The sequence below is a fragment of the Oncorhynchus clarkii genome, chromosome 12, assembly GCF_045791955.1.
Source record: "Oncorhynchus clarkii lewisi isolate Uvic-CL-2024 chromosome 12, UVic_Ocla_1.0, whole genome shotgun sequence".
NCBI classification, from domain to species: Eukaryota; Metazoa; Chordata; class Actinopteri; order Salmoniformes; family Salmonidae; genus Oncorhynchus; species Oncorhynchus clarkii.
In genome coordinates, this window is record NC_092158.1 from 45,377,948 (window position 1) to 45,399,747 (window position 21,800).

The 21,800-nt window shown below is 44.5% G+C and overlaps 1 protein-coding gene across 1 annotated transcript in view; it reads right to left on the bottom strand.

The window, feature by feature from the left end:
- Positions 1–4,214: 4,214 nt before the first annotated feature.
- Positions 4,215–21,800, bottom strand: part of LOC139423236 (tumor necrosis factor alpha-induced protein 2-like) — a 39,908-nt gene continuing 22,322 nt past the window's right edge. The window contains exons 12-13 of the mRNA XM_071175033.1: positions 8,431–8,552; positions 4,215–5,865 (exon numbers count right to left, since the gene is read on the bottom strand). Of these exons, the coding sequence (XP_071031134.1) occupies positions 5,547–5,865; positions 8,431–8,552 (441 nt within the window). The 3' untranslated portion in view covers positions 4,215–5,546. The remainder of the gene's footprint in view (positions 5,866–8,430; positions 8,553–21,800) is intronic.

Below are 21,800 nucleotides of genomic sequence, written 5' to 3' on the forward strand. Positions count from 1 at the left end.
GTGCAACAGAGTTGCCATTGCTTTTCCCTCTCCTACTGATAAAGACATTTGCGGTTGATATATTATCGATTATATATTTTAAAAACAACCTGAGGATTGATTATAAAAACATTTGACATGTTTCTGTGGACATTACGGAAACTATTTGGAATTTGTCTGCGTTGTCGTGACTGCTCTTTCCTCTGGATTTTTTAAATTTTTAATTACCCCTTTTTCGAGGTATCCAATTGTTAGTAGCTACTATCCCCCCACAGGAGTCGCCCGGCCCGCCACAGGAGTCGCTGGTGCATGATGAGACAAGGATATCCTTACCAGCCAAACCCTCCCTAACGACGCTAGGCCAATTGTGCGTCTCCCCACAGACCTCCCGGTTGCGGCCGGTTATGACAGAGCCTGGGCGCGAACCCAGTCTCTAGTGGCACAGCTGGCGCTGCAGTACGGCGACCTTATTAACCACTGCGCCACCCGGGAGTCTTCCCGTGGATTTCTGAACATAACACGCCAAACAAACTGAGGTATTTTGGATATAAAAATAATCTTTATGGAACAAAAGGAACATTTGTTGTGTAATTGGGAGTCTCGTTAGTGAAAACATCCGAAGATCATCTAAGGTAAACGATTAATTTGATTGCATTTCTGATTTTCGTGACCAGCTACTTGATGCTAAGTGTACTTAATGTTTTGTTGAGTGATTGATAAACTTACACAAACGCTTGGATTGCTTTAGCTGTAAAGCACATTTTCCAAATCTGACACGACAGGTGGATTAACAAAAGGCTAAGCTGTGTTTTCCTATATTGCACTTGTGATTTCATGAATATAAATATTTTTAGTAATATTCATTGAATGTAGCAATTCAGTGGTTGTTGATGACAATTATCCCATTAACGGGATTGCTGCCATAACAAGTTAATCACCCTGTATATAGCCTCGTTATTGTTATGTAAATATTATTATTATTATTATTTTCTTAACTTTAGTTCATTTAGTAAATATTTTCTTAACTCTATTTCTTGAACTGCATTGTTGGTAAAGGGCTTTAAGTAAGCATTTCACGGTAAGATCTACACCTGTATTCGGCACATGTGACAAATAACATTTGATTTGATTTGGTGGTTCCAAACTTCTTCCATTTAAGTATGATGGAGGCCAATGTGTTCTTGGTGACCTTCCATGATGCAGACATTTTTTGCTACCCTTCCCCAGATCTGTGCCTCGGCGCAATCCTGTCTCTGAGCTCTAAAGACAGTTGCTTCAACCTCATAGCTTGGTTTATGCTCTGACATGCACTGTCAACTGTGGGACCTTATATAGACAGGTGTGTGTCTTTCCAAATCATCTCCAATAAATTGAATTTACCACAGGTGGACTCCAATCAAGTTGTAGAAACATCTCAAGGATGTTCAATGGAAACAGGATGCAACTCAATTTCAAGTCTCACAGCAAAGGGTCTGAATATTATGTAAATAAGCTATTTCTGTTTTTTATTTTTAATACAATTGCAAAAATGTCTCAACCTGTTTTAGCTTTGTCATTATGGGGTATTGTGTTTAGATTGCTGAAGATTTTTTTTGTATTTTTTAAATCCATTTTAGAATAAGGCTGTAATGTAACAAAATGTGGAAAATGTCATCGGTCTGAATAATTCCAAAGGTACTGTATATAGAAAAGTATGAGGACACCCCTTCAAATGAGTGGATTTTGGCTATTTCAGCCACATCCGTTGCTGACAGGTGTATAAATATGAGCATGCAGCCATGCAATCTCCATATAGAAACATTGTCAGTAGAAATGCCTTACTGAAGAGCTCAGTGACTTTCAACGTGGCACCATCATAGGATGCCACCTTTCTAACAGGTCAGTTCGTCAAATTTCTGCCCTGCTAGAGCTGCCCCAGTCAACTGAAAGCGCTGTTATTGTGAAATTGAAACGTATAGGAGCGACAACGTCTCAGCCGCAAAGTGGTAGGCCACACAAGCTTACAGAAGAGAACCGCAGAGTGCTGAAGCGCATGGCGCATAGAAATCGTCTATCCTTGGTTGCAGCCCTCACTACCAAGTTCCAAACTGCCTCTGGAAGCAACTTCAGCACAATAACTGTTCGTCGGGAGTTTCATGAAATGGCTTCCCATGGCCAAGCAGTCGTACACAAGCCTGCGATCACCATGCGCAATGCCAAGCATTGGCTAGAGTGGTGTAAAGCTCACTGCCATTGGACCCTGAAGCAGTGGAAACGCATACTCTTGAGTGATGAATCACGCTTCACCATCTGGCAGTCCGACGGACAAATCTGGGTTTGGTGGATGCCAGAAGAACGCTACCTGTCCCAATGCATAGTGCTAACTGTAAAGTTTGGTGGAGGAGGAATAATGGTCTGAGGCTGTTATTCATGGTTTGGACTATCCCCTTAGTTCCAGTGAAGGGAAATCTTATCGCTACAGCATACAATGACATTCTAGACGATTCTGTGCTTCCAGCTTTGCGTCAACAGTTTGGGGAAGGCCCTTTCCTGTTTCAGAACAACAATGCCCCCATGCATAAAGCGAGGTCCATACAGAAATGGTTTTGTGTGGAAGAACTTGACTGGCCTGCACAGAGCCCTGACCTCAATCCCATCTAACATCTTTGGGATGAATTGGAACGCCGACTGCGAGCCAGGCCTAATTGCCCAACATCAGTGCCCGACCTCACTAATGCTCTTGTGGCTGAATGGAAGCAAGTCCCCACAGCAATGGTCCAACATCTAGTGGAAAGCCTTTCTCAGAACGGTGGAGGCTGTTATAGCAGCAAAGGATGGACAAACTCCATATTAATGCCCATGATTATGGAACGAGATGTTCGATTAGCAGGTGTCCACATACTTTTGACCATGTAGTGTAGATTGGGGGTAGGGCCCTGTGATAGACTAGCATCCTGTCCAGAAACAGACTCCTGCTTCTACTGTATGCACCGTTCAGACTCGTGCAAGGCTTTTTTTACTTACCCTGGTTGGTCTGCTGCAACCCTCCAGGACCAGGCGGGCTGGTGCAGGTGAGTCATGAATACTCACAGTAGGTAAATGGGACACTGTGTGCTATTGGTCACCATTGAAAAACAAGGATGTTCAAGTGGTCAATGTGAACCATCTGCTCTGAGTATAGAATTTTCTGCCATGTGTTGTAATTTTCCCATGGAAAAGGGTAAGAAAGCTACACATAGACATATAGTGACATAGGCTTTTAGAGATGCAGGCCAATTTAGGGAGTGTGTGAAAAGAATACACAGCACATAACCCATACTGAGGTTGTCTGACTTGTTTTGAACAGCCCATGAGTGTTTATAAAGCATGAAAAAGATCCAGCGTGGCTGAACCCACAGTCCGACCAGCAAAAAGGAAGTTCCCTCCTAGTGTGTGGCGTAAACTTGGCTCCAATAAAAGCATCCGTTTGCCACCTCGGCGGTAGACAACACGTAGCCTTTGTTTACCACAAAACATCCCCTCGGACGAGTCTGGAGGTACGACCCTTCAGTTTCCCTTTGCAATCAAGCACCATATTGGAGCCACAGTGGAACCCAAATGGACATACAGTAGCTGCCATAACACATGGTGGAGTATTCTTGATACACACAGGAAACTGTTTAGTGTGAAAAACCCAGTAGCGTTGCAGTTCTTGACACAAGCTTATGCGCCTGGCACCTACTAGGCACTTAAATATTTTGTCTTGCCAATACACCCTCTGAATGGCACACATACACAATCCATGTCTCAATTGTCTCAAGGCTTAAAAATCCTTCTTTAACCTGTCTCCTCCCCTTCAGCTACACCAATTGAAGTGGATTTAACAAGTGACATCAATAAGGGACCACAGCTCTCAACTGGATTCACCTGGTCAGTCTGTCATGGAAAGAGCATGCGTCCTTAATGTTTTGTACAGTCGGTGTATACCCTTCCTCATACACTATATCAGTTTGTCAGACTGCCCTTTGGTTTGTGTTGTTCACCACTGCTGTTTTCAAGATGTTCAGCATTCCTCCCTTGGGCAGGAAACCACCTTTCTGTCATCAAACATATGCTTCTCAGCACATTACATTTTGTATTTTAAAGATTAGTTTGCTCCCAAACGTGACCAAATATACAGTATGTACCTCTATATATGGCAAAATATATGCCCCTATCAAATGAGAAGTTAGTTCAATCCACCCAATCAATGGGGGTTTATTTACTCTTTGGCAACATAATAGATCATATTCATTCACAGTTGAGTGTTCAAAACATTTACAAACCATGTCATATATATATATATATTTCCATACATATGTGTATCAAACAACAATACAAAGTTAGAGAAAGAGCAGAGAAAAGCTGTGCAGTATCCAAGACAAGGTTAGGATTAGGTTAAATTACCCATAGAATAAAGAGATATTGAACAACATATATATCCATAGGTCATACATTGCATTGGAATCTACAAAGCATTCAACTGGACAATAATTAGTTGGAATATGATGACAACAGTTTGAATAGTTTTGGTAACACTTTACCTTAACAGGTAAAACTTTACATTAAGGTGTACTTAAAATTATTCTTAAATTCAGAGTTCTCTGATACAGAAAGGTTGGGTTAAATGTGGAAGACACAATTCGGTGGAATCCATTCAGGTGTGTTGACTAGGTACCCCCTTTGTTAGTTATAAAAGTTAAACAGTTATAACACATTAGTTAGCTCTAAGTTATCGTTAAATGAATAATTAACAGTTTATTAACTACTTATTTATGTATAAAAGTATTCCTTAATACAGTATTTCTCCATCCTGGTCCTGGGGACCCAAAGGGGTGAACATGTCTGTTTTTGCCCCAACACCAACACACCTGACTCACATCGAAAAGCTTGATGATGAGTTGATTAGTCGAATCAAGTGCTAGCGCAAGAACAAAAATGTACACCCTTTTGTGTCCCCAGGACCATCATTAAGAAACACTGCCTTAATGTAAAGTGTTACCCAATAAGGTTTACAAAACCATTGAAGTGATACATTCATAGATGATACGAAATCTGTGTTTCAAGTATGCCTTAAAATCAATCCAAGCAATGCAACTGTGTACTGGTTCTCATTCCAAACATGAAGAAATGTCTGAGCTCGAGGTGCAGTAGATGAGCTTGTATGTGCTGTACCTGAGGTCAAGTCATTTTTGATCACATTCCTTTGAAATGTCTGTAAATGAGTGATAAGTCAATTTACAGATGAATTAAAAACGGCATTTGATAGTTTCACGTTTCTTTGGAGACTTGAATTTCTTTTTAGTCGTATGTTTCACAGTATTCGGCCCCACAGTAGTAGTCGCAGCACAGTAGTCGCAGCACATATGACAGATATTAGGATTGAGTGCTCGTCAAATTGTTGTCAACAACAAACCTCTACCTATGTTATTTACAGCAGAAAGCAAAACAATTACATTACGCACCATCAGTATTAGTTAGTCATACAAATGAACACATTGATACAGAATTATGAGTGTTACGGGTGAGCCTCTGTTCTACCAATGTGCTCCATATAATTTTCCTTGAAGTCAATCATCATCCATATCCTTCTCCTCGGTCAGGCGTTCCAGTGGCAGCGTGGTTCTGTTCCTGGGGTTTTTCTTGCGGTGTCGTCGAGGCCGGGCCTCTGAGAACCAGTTGGCGAGGGTCATGGCGACGCGGATGAGGCCCAGGTTGATGCAGTGCACCTCGGAGGTGACAGGGATGTCTGAGAAGAGGGCGTGATCCCGGCATAGCAGGGCAGAGCTGCCACTGCTCTCGAAGTCTCGGACTATGTTCAGGATCTCCTCACGCTCCGCCTGACGCATCATGCCTCGCACGTTCAGCAGGGTGGAGACGTGCTTCTTCCTGCAGGGATGATGGAGGGAGAGAAGGGGAGGAAAGGGAGGGAGATAGAGACTGGAGTTAGTGCGTTCCAGTGGTTTTGATGCTGATTCATGATTCAATTATGCAGAGCAAAGGGCCATAACTTATTATGTTCAGTTTATCTATTGATAAAAAATGATGTGTATTTCACGTCAATTAGACATGATTCAACAAAGATGTGACAAAACCTGAATTGTTTTACATTTCTTCACCCGGTACATCTACCAGACTTTCCAAGTAAATTTAATTTAAAGTGTGTTGCGATTTTAAATTGACTTTAACTTAAGTTTGATTTGATTTGCTGATTGTTTCAATATGAACAAGAGGAAGGGTTTGTTCACAAAGCAATCAAGGGTGGGGTGAAACTGACTGAGCCTGTAAACAAAGGTGTTAAACAGTGGTTGGGGGGGGGGGGGACATATGGGGGAGTCCCAGTGGTGGACTGCAGACTTTGATCTCTGAAAATACCAACGGCGAGAAAACAAAAGGCACTCCTTGTGCCTGAATGAGTTAACATCGTATCAACCTGCTTTAGCTCCATCCTTTGATTCCAGAGAGTGGCACCAGACTGTCTCCCGTGGGGTGGCAGGAAAAGGAAATACTCCGCAGCAGCTTCCTGTCTGCCGGGCCACGGGTCATGCGTCACATATTGGGTACGCTGCCAGCTAGCAGTCCAGTGGCTGACCCCATGAAACACACAAACAACGAGGGGCCAGGGACAGTACCTTATGGGGCTAACCAGCCTCTACCACTCAAAACAGCCCCTCGGTCCTCTCCAAGAATAGCAGGGTTAATATAAGTATGTTTCCGTACTTCTTTTCCTTGTGTTGACCCATTGTGTCAATAGAAAGTCTACAATGAGTGCACAAAACTTTAGGAATAACTGCTCTTTCCATGACATAGACTGACCAGGTGAAAGCTGTGATCCCTTATTGATGTCACTTGTTAAATTCACTTCAATCAGTGTAGATAAATGGGAGGTGACAGGGTAAAGAATAATTTTAAAGCCTTGAGACAATTGAAACATAGATTGTGTGCCATTCAGAGGGTGAATTGGCAAGAGAAAAGATTTAAGTACCTTTGAACGGGTTATGGTAGTATGGCAGGTGCATCGGTTTGAGTGTGTCAACAACTATGACGCTGCTGCGTTTTTCACGCTCAACAGTTTCCCGTGTGTATTAAGAATGGTCCACGAAGGTGAACGGAAAGTCTCTGGAGCAACGAACCGCACTTGCTGTCTCTGCCTGGCCAGTTCCCCTCTTTCCACTGGGATTCTCTGCCCTTACCGTATTACAGGGGCTGAGTCACTGGCTTACTAGGGCTCTTTCATACCGTCCCTTCATACCGTCCCCTGTCTGGGTTGGCGCCCCCCCCCCCCCCCCCCTTGGGTTGTGCCGTGGCGGAGATCTTTGTGGGCTATACTCGGCCTTGTCTCAGGATGGTAAGTTGGTGGTTAAATGTATCCCTCTAGTGGTGTGGGGGCTGTGCTTTGGCAAAGTGGGTGGGGTTATATCCTTCCTGTTTGGCCCTGTCCGGAGGTGTCATCGGATGGGGCCACAGTGTCTCCTGACCCCTCCTGTCTCAGCCTCCAGTATTTATGCTGCATTAGTTTATGTGTCGGGGGGCTAGGGTCAGTCTGTTATATCTGGAGTACTCCTCCTGTCCTATCCGGTGTCCTGTGTGAATTTAAGTATGCTCTCTCTAATTCTCTCTTTCTCTCTTTCTTTCTCTCTCTCGGAGGACCTGAGTCCTAGGACCATGCCTCAGGACTACCTGACATGATGACTCCTTGCTTTCCCCAGTCCACCTGGCCGTGCTGCTGCTCCAGTTTCAACTGTTCTGCCTGTGATTATTATTATTTGACCATGCTGGTCATTTATGAACATTTGAACATCTTGGCCATGGTCTGTTATAATCTCCACCCGGCACAGCCAGAAGAGGACTGGCCACCCCACATAGCCTGGTTCCTCTAAAGGTTTCTTCCTAGGTTTTGGCCTTTCTAGGGAGTTTTTCCTAGCCACCGTGCTTCTACACCTGCATTGCTTGCTGTTTGGGGTTTTAGGCTGGGTTTCTGTACAGCACTTTGAGATATCAGCTGATGTACGAAGGGCTATATAAATACATTTGATTTGATTTTGATTTGATTTGATTTTAACCAAAGGACATCCAGCCAACTTGACAACTGTGGGAAGCACTGGAGTCAACATGGGCCAGCATCCCTGTGGAACGCTTTCAACACCTTGTAGAGTCCATGCCCCAACAAATTGAATCTGTTCCGAGGGGAAAAGGTGGTGCAATTCAATAGTAGGAAGGTGTTCCTAATGTTTTATACAGTCAGTGTATATGTGGACTTAAATTGTGCTACCTTTGTCCACATGCCAAAAACAGCACTTATGAAACTGCACTGTGGAATGTAGGTTCTGTGTACTGTGGCATTGCGTATATAGGAAATGGGGACCAATGAATGACACTTAGCAAATTAGTTCACTGTACAACGTTTCTAAACAGTGCTCTATACTGCATTCCCCAAATGATTGAAACCTTTACCGTATGTCTGGAAACTCCTTCACCAGAACAGCAACTTCCATCTGGATGGACGGAGTGTCCTCTAGTAGAATGATGTCAGCTAGATGAGCGAGGACACTGTCCAGCCAAGAGGATCCTGACTCCTGAGAGAAGAGATATAAGATAAGTCATCATAAAAATGTGTAACACGAATGACCACCCAGAGACATATAAAAGCATTTGAAAACGCATATGCATTCATCATTGTCCGTTTTTGTCCTTAAAAGGTTTAGCTAATTTCATTGTTCTGGATGAGTTGCGTACTGTAAGTACAAAGGTCAATCATCTCGTTTGTCCATCAGCCATCAACAGATTGAAAAACCATTGTCTCAATCCATGATTGTTGGACAAAGAATCCACCAAAACCACTCATTCCTTTTAATGTAGTGTTAAATATCACTAATATGTGACAATAATGATTTTTGTGAACAAATGTTTCATTTTGGCGTTAAAATAAGATTGGGAGCAACATGGAAAATCATTGTGGAAATCTGTTGCAGCTCAAGTCGACTACAAAATCCACTAATCAATTCTCTATCTATGGGCTGACTGGCTAGCTAGCTAGGTAGCTAGCTAACGTTAGCAAATGTAGCTACACACAATAATACCAAAGACAATAATAGCATGTAACATAAAATGTAGCTAGTTAGCTGTAAAATCGCCTAAACAAACTGCACTATCAATTTAGGACTCTACAATCTTTGGCGAACACCAAACGGGATTGCTTATTTTTTTCTTTAAGCAGTGGCTTTTTTCTGGCCACTCTTCTATGTTCAACCTGCAGATGATTGTGCCTCATAGTGGAGTCTAACAGGCTGACCACACCGCTCGCGTCGCATGCGCGAGCGTTGCAAAATCAAATTTGAAATCTATGTTATTAAAATTATTAAATTATTGCACCCACACTGCTCGCACGCGCCAACGAGCATCTGCGTTGCCACGGGCTAAAATAGAAATCAGTTCTATATCTGATGCAGATCACGCTGCAAGTCCTGCCTCTCCTATCTCCTCATTGGTTTATAGAAGCAGATACCCACGTGCCATCTCCTCATCGGTTATACCCACATGGGTGACTGAAAGACGAACAAGGTCAGTGGCGGTAATGCACCTAATTTATGAAAGTTGCCAATCGCAATATAAAGTTAGGAGAAGAAAAAGCCTGGAAGGAAGAGAGATGACTAAAAACGATTCGGTTGACCGTTTTATGTGTGGATTAATTGTTGCAGTAGAGGACCATGTGTATTTCAGGTTAGCAACAGCAAGCTAGCTAAATAGGACAAATTAGCTAGCAAGTGCAAGCTAACTAGCTAAATTGCCATAAATGTTTAATCCTTTTCGACCTTTCCACAAAGTAATATAATTGGTTCAGAGTTTGTTTTGATATTTTAACATGCGTGTCGTGATCGCATTTGGTATGTGGGGACAAAATACATTTATGCACGATGGCGCACACGCGCAGCCAATTTGGGTCCCGTGTAACATTCGCAACGGCAGATAAACTTTTGATAAGATAGAAAATGTTGCCCATGGCACGTCAATGGTCCATGCAGTGCATTATGGGCGATTCAGAGACAAGGACTGAATGGGAGTCTTTTGGGCGCTAGCTCAAAAACTCAACATTAGCACAAACTTAATCAACAAGAAGTAAACATTACAAATATTTTCTGATATGGCAAGATAATTAACTTGCTATCCGTAGGATCATATAGCTTTGGAATCGTGACACTACATACTTGAGGAAAATAGCCATGTTTCTCAACATACTTTTAAACACATACTTTGAGAAGGGATTGCATGACGATTAGCTTAGCAACCTCGTCACACAACAAATCAAATCAAATTGTATTTGTCACATGCGCCGTGTATCCCTTATCGTGAAATACTTACTTACAAGCCCTTAACCAACAATGCAGTTCAAGAAATAGAGTTAAGAAAATATTTACTAAATAAACTAAAGTAAAAAATAAAAGGTAACACAATAAAATGACATAACAATAAAAAGGCTATATACCGGGGATACCGGTAACGAGTCAATGTGCCTGGGGTACAGATTAGTTGAGGTAGTTTGTACATGTAGGATGCCGAGCAGTTGCCATACCAGGCGGTGATGCAACCGGTCAGGATGCTCTAGATGGCGTAGCTTTAGAACCTTTTGAGGATCTAGGGACCCATGACAAATCTTTTCAGTCTCCTGATGGGGAAAAGGTGTAACCATGCCCTCTTCACGACTGCCTTGGTGTGTTTGGACCATGATAGTTAGTTGGTGATGTGCACACCAAGGAACTTTAAACTCTCGACCCGCTCCACTACAGCCCCCTTCGATGTTAATGGGGGCCTGTTTGGCCCTCCTTTTCCTATAGTCCACGATCAGCTCCTTTGTCTTGCTCACATTGAGGGAGAGGTTGTTGACCTGGCACTACACTGCCAGGTCTCTGACCTCCTCCCTATAGTCTGTATCCTTGTTGTCGGTGATCAGTGTTGTGTCGTCAGCAATCCTAATGATGGTGTTGGAGTCGTGCTTGGCCATGCAGTTGTGGGGGAACAGGGATTACAGTAGGGGACTAAGAACGCACCCCTGAGGGGCCCCGGTGTTGAGGATCAGTGTGGCAGATGTGTTGTTGCCTACTCTTACCAACTGGGGGTGACCCGTCAGAAAGTCCAGGATCCAATTGCAGAGGGAGGTGTTTAGTCCAAGGGTCTTTAGCTTAATGATTAGCTTAATGGACACTATGGTGTTGAACACTGAGCTGTCGTCAATGAAGAGCATTCTCACATAAGTGTTAATTTTGTCCAGGTGGGAAAGGGCAGTTTGGAGTGTGATTACATGATAACGTGAACACGATTGGTCAATAGTCTGCTGGGTGGGGCGTTATACGTTCCGTCATTCATTGTATTCCTTTCTCCTTTCTATAATATCGCTGGCAACGGCACCATGCAATGCACCCTGGACTAAAGAGGTAGACACATAGGAAAATTGGGCTAGACCCTCCTTTAAATTACACATTTCTCAAAGTAGGAATATCGCAAAAATATGATCAATGGATAGTTCGCGAGAAGACATCCTCCAGAGTTATAACATCGGCCAGTATTGAAATCTGACATGTATGATAGATGGTTTCGCGATGTAAAAGTCGCGAAACCCAGGGAATCGATCAAACATCTCTCAGAGATGCACAAAAACAATATAATATTCCAAATGGGTGAACCTAAAGAGTCCTCTTAAAGCTAGGGGGAAGAATTTTCACTTTTGGATAAATAGCGTGCCCAATTTCAACTTCCTGCTACTCATGCCACGAATATAACTTATGCATATTATTCATATATTTGGATAGAAAACACTCTGAAGTTTCTAAAACTGTTTGAATCATGTCTGTGAGTATAACAGAACTTATGTAGCAGGCAAAACTCAGAGGACTAACTGTTCAGAATATTTTCCCCCTTCTCTGTTCCCTGTATTGTCTTTGCCATGGGATATTTCATAGGAACCTATTTTCAGTTCCTACCACTTCCACTGGATGTCGCCAGTCTTTGGAATTTGATTGAGGTTATTCCTTTGTGCAATGAAGAAGTAGGCCAACTCGGAACTGGGGACACTTTTGTGAGTTGCGCAAGACGTGAAAAGCAGCGCTGGTTTGTTTTCTTTCCTGTATTGAATACAGATTGCCCCGTCTACATTTTGATCCATTATTAACGCTTAACAATACCTAACGTTGTATTACGAAAGTAGTTTGAAATATTTTGGCAAAGTTTATAGGCAACTTTTGAAATATTTTGTAGTGACGTTGCGTTTTTGTAAGCTGTTTTTTCTGGATCAAACGCGCTTTATAAATTGACATTTTGGATATATATGGACGGAATTAATCGAACAAAAGGACCAATTGTGATGTTTATGGGACATATTGGAGTGCCAACAAAAGAAGCTCGTCAAAGGTACTACATATTTTATACAATGCTCAAAAAAATAAAGGGAACACTAAAATAACACATCCTAGATCTGAATGAATGAAATATTCTTATTAAATACTTTTTTCTTTACATAGTTGAATGTGCTGACAACAAAATCACACAAAAATGATCAATGGAAATCAAATTTATCAACCCATGGAGGTCTGGATTTGGAGTCACACTCAAAATGAAAGTGGAAAACCACACTACAGGCTGATCCAACTTTGATGTAATGTCCTTAAAACAAGTCAAAATGAGGCTCAGTAGTGTGTGTGGCCTCCATGTGCCTGTATGACCTCCCTACAATGTCTCACAAGGGGTCTGAGGATCTCATCTCGGTACCTAATGGCAGTCAGGCTACCTCTGGCGAGCACATGGAGGGCTATGCGGACCCCCAAAGAAATGCCACCTCACACCATGACTGACCCACCGCCAAACCGGTCATGCTGGAGGATGTTGCAGGCAGCAGAACGTTCTCCACGGCGTTTTCAGACTCTCACGTCTGTCACATGTGCTCAGTGTAAACGCTGACTGTAGGAATGTCCACCAGAGCTGTTGAGAAATTCAATTCTCTACCACATCTGGCTTCTACACCTGCGGGATTGTCTGAGACCAGCCACCCAGACAGCTGATGAAACTGATGTGTATTTCTGTCTGTAATAAAGCCTTTTCCTGGGGAAAAATTTATTCTGATTGGCTGGGCCTGGCTCTTTAGTGGGTGATTGCTGCGCCCCTGCCCTGTCGTGTGAAATCGACAGTTTAGGGCCTAATGTATTTATTTAAAATGTCTGAGGCCAAATATTTTCAGTCTCCCGAGGGGGAATAGGTTTTGTGGTGAAGTGGACGCCAAGGAACTTGAAGCTCCCAACCTGCTCCACTACAGCCCCGTTGATGAGAATGGGGGCGTGTTCGGACCTCATTTTCCTGTGGTCCTCAATCATCTCCTTTGTCTTGATCACGTTGAGGGAGAGGTTGTTGTCCTTGCACCACACAGTCAGGTCTCTGACCTCCTCCCTATTTGGCTGTCTCATTATTGTTTGTGATCAGGCCTACCACTGTTGTGTCATCAGCAAACTTAATGATGTTGTTGGAGTCTTGCCTGGCCGTGCAGTCATGAGTGAACAGGGAGTACAGGAGGGGACTGAGCACGCACCCCTGAGGGGCCCCTGTGTTGAGGATCAGCGTGGAGAATGTGTTGTTACTGTCAGGAAATCCAGGATCCAGTTGAAGGAGGTGTTTCGTCCCAGGGTCCTTAGCTTAGTGATGAGCTTTGAAGGCACTATGGTGTTGAACTCTGAGCTGTTGTCAATGAATAGCATTCTCACATAGGTGTTCCTTTTGTGCAGGTGGGAAAGGGCAGTGTGGAGTGCAATAGAGATTGCATAATCTTTTGATCTGTTGGTGTGGTATGCATATTGGAGTGGGTCTAGGGTTTCTGGGATGATAGTGTTGATCTGAGCCATTACCAGCCTTTCAAAGCATTTCATTGCTAGAGACGTGAGTGCTACGGGTCAGTAGTCATTTAGGCAGGTTACCTTAGTGTTCTTAGGCCCAGGGACTATGGTGGTCTGCTTGAAACATGTTGGTATTACAGACTCAGACAGGGAGAGGTTGAAAATGTCAGTGAAGACACATGCCAGTTGGCCAGCGTGTGCTCAGAGTACACATCCTGGTAATCTGGCCCAGCGGCCTTGTAAATGTTGACCTGTTGAAAGGTCTTACTCACATTGGATGAGGAGAGCGTGATCACACAGACGTCCAGAACAGCTGATGCTCTCATGCATGTTTCAGTGTTACTTGCCTCAAAGTGAGCATAGAAGTTATTTAGCTCGTCTGGTAGGCTTGTGTCACTGGGCAGCTCTTGGCTGTGCTTCTCTTTGTAGTCTGTAATAGTTTGCAAGCCCTGCCATATAAGACGAGCGTCAGCGCCGGTGTAGTACGATTCGATCTTAGTCCTGTATTGAAGCTTTGCCTGTTTGATGGCTCATAGGAGGGCATAGCGGGATTTCTTATAAGCTTCCGGGTTAGAGTCCCGCTCCTTGAAAGCGGTACCTCTACCCTTTAACTCAGTGCGAATGTTGCCTGTAATCCATGGCTTCTGGTTGGTGTATGTACGTACAGTTACTGTGGGGATGTTGTCCTTGATGCACTTATTGATAAAGCCAGTAACTGATGTGGTATACTCTTCAATGCCATCGGAAGAATCCCGGAACATATTCTAGTCTGTGCTAGCAAAACATTCTTGTAGTTTAGCATCTGCTTCATCTGATCACTTTTATATAGACCGTGTCACTAGTGCTTCCTGCTTTAATTTTAAGCTTGTAAGCAGGAATCAGGAGGATAGAGTTATGGTCAGATTTGCCAAATGGAGGCAGAGGGAGAGCTCGGTAGGCATCTCTGTGTGTGGAGTAAAGGTGGTCCAGAATGTTTTCCCTCTGGTTATACATTTAACAAGCAGATAGAAAATAGGTAAAACTGATTTAAGTTTCCCTGCATTAATGTCCCCGGCCAATAGGAGCGCCACCTCTGGATGAACGTTTTCCTGTTTGCTTATGGCGGAATACAGCTCATTAAGTGTGGTTTTAGTGCCAGCCTTGGTCTGTGGTGGTATGTAGACAGCTATGAAAAATACAGATGAAAACTCTCTAGGTAGATAGTGTGGTCTGCAGCTTATCATGAGCTACTCTACCTCAGGCAGGCAAAACCTTGAGACTTCCTTAGATATCGTGCACCAGCTATTGTTTACAAATATGCATGGACCCCCGCCCCGTGTCTTACCAGAGACTGCTGTTCTGTCCTGCTGTTCAGTCTGTTGGTCCCTGCTTTGATGCATCTGTACTGACCTCGTCTTCTGGATGATAGCGGGGTGAACAGGCAGTGGCTCAGGTGGTTGTTGTCTTTGATGATCTGTATGGCCTTCCTGTGACATCGGGTGGTGTAGGTGTCCTGGAGGGCAGGGAGTTTGCCCCCGGTGATGTGTTGTGCAGACCTCACTACCCACTGGAGAGCCTTACGGTTGTGGGCGGAGCAGTTGCCGTACCAGGCGGTGATACAGCCCGACAGAATGCTCTTGATTGAGCATCTGTAGAAGTTTGTGAGTGCTTTTGGTGACAAGCCGAATTTCTTCAGCCTCCTGAGGTTGAAGAGGCGCTACTGCGCCTTCTTCACAACGCTGTCTGTGTGGGTGGACCAATTCAGTTTGTCTGTGATGTATACGCAGAGGAACTTAAAACTTACTACCCTCTCCACTACTGTCCCGTCGATGTGGATAGGGGGGTGCTCCGTCTGCTGTTTCCTGAAGTCCACAATCTTCTCCTTTGTTTTGTTGACGTTGAGTGTGAGGTTATTTTCCTGACACCACACTCTGAGGGCCCTTACCTCCTCCCTGTAGGCCGTCTCGTCATTGTTGGTAATCAAGCCTACCACTGTAGTGTTGTCCGCAAACTTGATGATTGAGTTGGAGGCGTGCATGGCCACGCAGTCGTGGGTGAACAGGGAGTACAGGAGAGGGTCTCAGAACGCAACCTAGTGGCTCCCCAGTGTTGAGGATCAGCAGGGTGGAGATGTTGTTACCTAACCTCACCACCTGGGGGCGGCCCGTCAGGAAGTCCAGTACCCAGTTGCATAGGGCGGGTTCGAGACCCAGGGTCTCGAGCTTGATGACGAGTTTGGAGGGTCCTATGGTGTTAAATGTTGAGCTGTAGTCGATGAACAACATTCTCACATAGGTATTCCTCTTGTCCAGATGAGTTAGGGCAGTGTGCAGTGTGGTTACGATTGCGTCGTCTGTGGACCTATTGGGGCGGTAAGCAAATTGGAGTGGGTCTAGGGTGTCAGGTAGGGTGGAGGTGATATGGTCCTTGACTAGTCTCTCAAAGCACTTCATGATGACGGAAGTGAGTGCTATGGGGCGGTAGTCGTTTAACTCAGTTACCTTAGCTTTCCTGGGAACATTAACAATGGTGGCCTTCTTGAAGCATGTGGGAACAGCAGACTGGGATAAGGATTGATTGAATATGTCCGTAAACACACCAGCCAGCTGGTCTGCGCATGCTCTGAGGACGCGGCTGGGGATGCCGTCTGGGCCTACAGCCTTGCGAGGGTTAACACGTTTAAATGTTTTACTCACGTCGGCTGCAGTGAAGGAGAGTCCGCAGGTTTTGGTAGCGTGCCGTGTCAGTGGCACTGTATTGTCCTCAAAGCGAGCAAAAAAGTTATTTAGTCTGTCTGGGAGCAAGACATCCTGGTCCGCGACGGGGCTGGTTTTCTTTTTGTAATCCGTGATTGACTGTAGACCCTGCCACATAACTCTTGTGTCTGAGCCGTTGAATTGTGACTCTACTTTGTCTCTATACTGACACTTAGCTTGTTTGATTGCCTTGCGGAGGGAATAGCTACACTGTTTGTATTCGGTCATGTTTCTGGTCACCTTGCCCTGGTTAAAAGCAGTGGTTCGTGCTTTCAGTTTCGAGCGAAAGCTGCCATCAATCCACGGTTTCTGGTTTGGGAATGTTTTAATCGTTGCTGTGGGTATAACATCGTCGATGCACTTTCTAATGAACTCGCTCACCGAATCAGCGTATTAGTCAATGTTGTTGTTGGACACAATGCGGAACATATCCCAATCCATGTGATCGAAGCAGTCTTGAATCAGATTGGCTTCTTTTTTTAGCCTCTGTCTGTAGGCTGGAAGCAACAAAATGGAGTCGTGGTCAAATTTTCCGAAAGGAGGGCGGTAGAGGGCCTTATATGCATCGCGGAAGTTAGAATAACAATGATCCAGGGTTTTACCAGCCCTGGTTGCGCAATCGATATGCTGATAGAATTTAGGGAGTCTTGTTTTCAGATTAGCCTTGTTAAAATCCCCAGTTTACAATGAATGCAGCCTCAGGATATGTGGTTTCCAGTTTCCAGTTTCATTCAGGGCCATCGATGTGTCTGCTTGGGGGGGAATATATACGGCTGTGATTATAATCAAAGAGAATTCCCTTGGTAGATAATGCGGTCGACATTTGATTGTGAGGAATTGTAAGTCAGGTGAACAGAAGGACTTGAGTTCCTGTATGTTGTTATGATCACACCACATCTCGTTAATCATAAGGCATACCCCCCCACCCCACTTCCTACCAGAAAGATGCATGTTTCTGTCGGCGCGATGTGTGAAGAAACCTGCTGGCTGCACCGATTCCGGTAGAGTCTCTCGAGTGAGCCATGTTTCCGTGAAGCAAAGAACGTTACAGTCTCTGATGTCTCTCTGGAATGCTACCCTTGCTTGGATTTCAGGGGGTGGTGCGCGATGTGCCTGTCTCCGGGGCCTGACCAGAAGACTGCTTAGTTTGCCCTTTTTACGGCGTCGTTGTTTTGGGTCGCCGGATGGGATCCGATCCATTGTCCTGGGTGGAAGGCAGAACACAGGATCCGCTTCGGGAAAGTCATATTCCTGGTCATAATGATGGTGAGTTGACGTTGACATTATATTCAGTAGTTCCTCCCGACTGTATGTACCGGTAATGAAACCTAAGATTACCTGGGGCACCAATGTAAGAAATAACACGTAAAAAAACAAAATACTGCATAGTTTCCTAGGAACGCGAAGCGAGGCGGCCATCTCTGTCGGTGCCGGAAGTAGCAGAACGGAAGGCAAGGACAGATTAGCCACTCGTCGCCTGATCCTCACAAGGCATTCTCAAATCTTCCCGCGACACCTATGTTTCCTCTTCCAGCGAATCACAGGGATCTGGGCCTGTTTGGGTGTCTGTAGTCTGTAGTATATCCCTCGCGTCCGACTCATTGAAGAAGAACTCCTCGTCCAATTTGAGGTGAGTAATCCCAGTTCTGATATCCAGAAGCTCTTTCGGTCGTAAGAGACGGTAGCAGCAACATTATGTACAAAACAAGTTACGAACGTTGCTAAAAAACAAACGAAATAGCATGGTTGTTTAAGAACCGATAAGACAGCAGCCCTCCCCTCCGGCGCCATCTTGATCCACAGAGTGATAACGCTGGCATGCGGGACCAAGGACTTGACTTTGACTGGAATACAAGTAATACATAAAATATGATAAGGCTGCACTAAGACACAGGGCTTCTGCCTCAGCCCATTCAGTGTGTGTGTGTGTGTGTGTGTGTGTGTGTGTGTGTGTGTGTGTGTGTGTGTGTGTGTAGTTTGTGTGTGTGTGTGTGTGTAGTTTGTGTGTGTGTGCTGAGACACAGATTTGTGTTTGATTATGGCCATGTGTCTTGTTTATGTCACACTACTTGAATGAGAGAAACAGATCATGCTCTACTGACTTCCTGGTTTAAGTCAAGTTGTAACAGATCTGTTCAGTAGACACTTTTTTTATAACCACAGAAGGAAGACTTTGCTCTTGCTTGTCAAGCTATGGCTCTGATTTCTTGTACATTCAAGCCTTTTAAATACCCTTCAGTTAACAAACCAGCTCTATCTCTTTATTGAAGCACAACTTCAACTAATATTGGATCATTAATTAGACAAATAAATCAGAGGAACACTGCTGTTCTGTATCTAAGGCCGTCTACCGATGGGATACGCACATCACTATCTGGAGTCGGTCGGTGTGGTGATTGTCTCACTGAACTGTAGCGAAGCTTTCATCCAACTGATATTCACAAGCATCATAACAATTGACTTAAATGGAAAAAAAGTCTGGAGCTTCTCGCACCCTTTTGTAAATATGCTCTAAAGTGGCAAGAGTATCAAAATAACTGTCAGGGACTGTATGGGGAAAATGGTTCTATTGTTAAAGGTTCTTTGTTGAAAGGGTTCTCCCTGGAACCAATAAATGTGTCTCCTACAGGGACAGCCAAAGAACCCTTTATAAATCCTATTTTTTTGAAAGCTATATGTTTTTCAGACATACTTTCTCAGAAAGAAAGACAACAGGGTACAGTGTGCTAACACAGCTTAAGCTCTCCATCCACTAAAAATATCCTCTTTCCTTTTAGACAGTGATTAAAAATGTATTCAACCCCCAGTTTCCACAGATGTCTCGTTCTGCTTCTCAAGCGAAAGGCAATCTAGGCTACCTAGAAACACATCAAAGTCGTCCAGCTGACAGGAACAGGAAGTTCCTCAAAACACAGAGACTTCCTGTTGTCAGCCCGAGGTGACAGACATTTGTTTCAACTGGCTCATGGAGAGGGGCAAATGCCATGCTGGCAGAACCAGTTCCTCACAATCTCCCACTCCCTGGCTAACACTAACGTAGGCCTGCACTAATTCATCTCCATCTTGCTGACAGCGGCCATTCTTCAGCCTTCTACCCCGTATCAACACTGTCTGAGTTACGCCTGACCTGGCAACCCCCAGGGTCACGGGACCATTCGTAACAGACAGGCCTCTGCATTCCAAAGCCGAAGTCCTTTTGTTTCGTCTTTTAAAAAACTTTTTTATTTTATTTTTTTAAATCTGCTTCAAAGTGATTTTTCAGAACAAGGTCAATGAAGAGTATAGGGAAGTCAGTTTCTCAGTGGAAAGACTGACAGGGTCTGCCCTATGTTCCCTCAGCCTTATCTGAGCCCTATGCTCCTTCAGCCCTATCTTTTCTGAGCCCTATGTTCCCTCAGCATGTCAGCCCTATGTTCTCTCAGCACCTCATTCACTTAATCAATTTCAAACTAAATTGACACGTGTATCGTATTTTATTAGAGGTCTGTTATAAATGCACGCTTAGGGTTTACCAAATAATTGTTGCGAGTGTTAAGCTCAATCGTCTTATTTCATTCAGATAGTTGTTCCCTTTCAGTCGGTCACTTGGTATAATATTCTACGGCAAGTCAACCAACGACCAATCCTATTCACCTGAAGAAAAATGAAAATGAAACGGGCCAATGGATGCTGGGGCTCGAGATTCAGCTCCAAGGTGTCTGTTAGTGGGGGGAGCGTACTTTGAGTTTTTTTCTGTTTGCTGAAAGCTAAGCACTTTCTGCTCTGCTTGTGTAGCTAATGCTTCCTTGCTTGGGTAAGAGGACCAGTGGTAAGAGTTCAAAAAGGCTAACCAGACAAATTTGAACCTGCAACCTCATGCATGGAGTTTCACAATGAAAAGTAAGTGCTGTCCTGTTTGCCTGGAGTGGAACCACACTCAGGAGGCTTGCTGGGAGAGAGCAGCAGCCGTGGTTAGAGTTAGAGTAAGGAGTGAGAGTGAGGCTCATTCCGGTTTCTCTGGCAGTGTTCAGAGTCTGGATTCCAGGAATGATATACTATCCCTGGTTGGCTCTGGACGGTTTTCAGAGTGTGAATCGGATGGCATCTGTACAGGGAGCCTAAAGCCCCGGTTTTGGATTCGGTGGAGGAGTGTGAACCATTGCTGGTTAATGCACCTTTGATGGAGCTGTGTCATAGGCTGGCAGATCACCTGGGGTGGATTGGCCATCTTCTCATCCACAGCGGAGTTCCTCCAGGTTTGGGTGAAGTTATTTACCTCCTGTCCATGCAGCGCTTACCCATGTTTAAAGATTTCGCTGATGACCTGGGATTCCCCTCATTCAACCAGGCTGGTGCTACCAGGTTATGGTGAGCTCAATAATGTAGAGGGTACGGAGGAGGCGGGGTTCATTTGCACACTGCCGATGGATGGAAAGCTGACAGGTTACTTTGCTCCAGAGGCTAACAAGGGGGCTTATTCTAGCATTGTGATTCCAAATACACAGTGCCGGTTCTCTGCGGATCAGTTGGACAAAATGTGTCAGGCTGAGGGTGTGGCGGCCCTTTCATTGAATGTGGTCCAGTGCTGCAGATGTATCATATCGATTTGCTGCAGAAGCTAAATAAGACCGTGGAGACGGGGAAGCCGGTTTCAGAGCTTCACGACGAAATCCGTGCTATGGTTGATTTTGTGCTGCGTCTGTCCTGCTGTACTATCCTGGCTGTGGGGGAAAGTATGGGGGCAATGGTGGTGGCTTAGCGGTGCTCTCCTCCCCAAGAATTTGCTTTGGCAACAGTGCCTTTAAGTGGCTCGGTCAATGGGGCCAAGTTACTGGTTGCCGAAGTCCCTGAACCCGGTGTGGGCCTGGTATCAGAACAGAGGTAATACAAAAGCACGTTGTTTCTACCCAAGGATCCTTGGTGAGGGGTATCAAGACTGTGTTATTGTCCAGGTGTAGCATAACAAAAAACAAGTTCCTTCCCCACATTCAGACACACGGTTGTCAAGAGTGGTGGATATGAAAACAAGCACGATAAAAAAACAAATTATCCCAGTCCTCAGGGCGGTGCTTGACCTTTTCAAGAGATAAGGTATGGAAGACTGGCAGCATACTCCAGTCCTGTGGGGGGCATGCAGTTTCACCATGGGTGATGAGGACGGTGACAGGGGCTCTGCAGTTCGCCTCTGTAGTGCCTCTGGGACTTCTATTGATGCTTTTGTTTTAGTGCTGGGTGACTG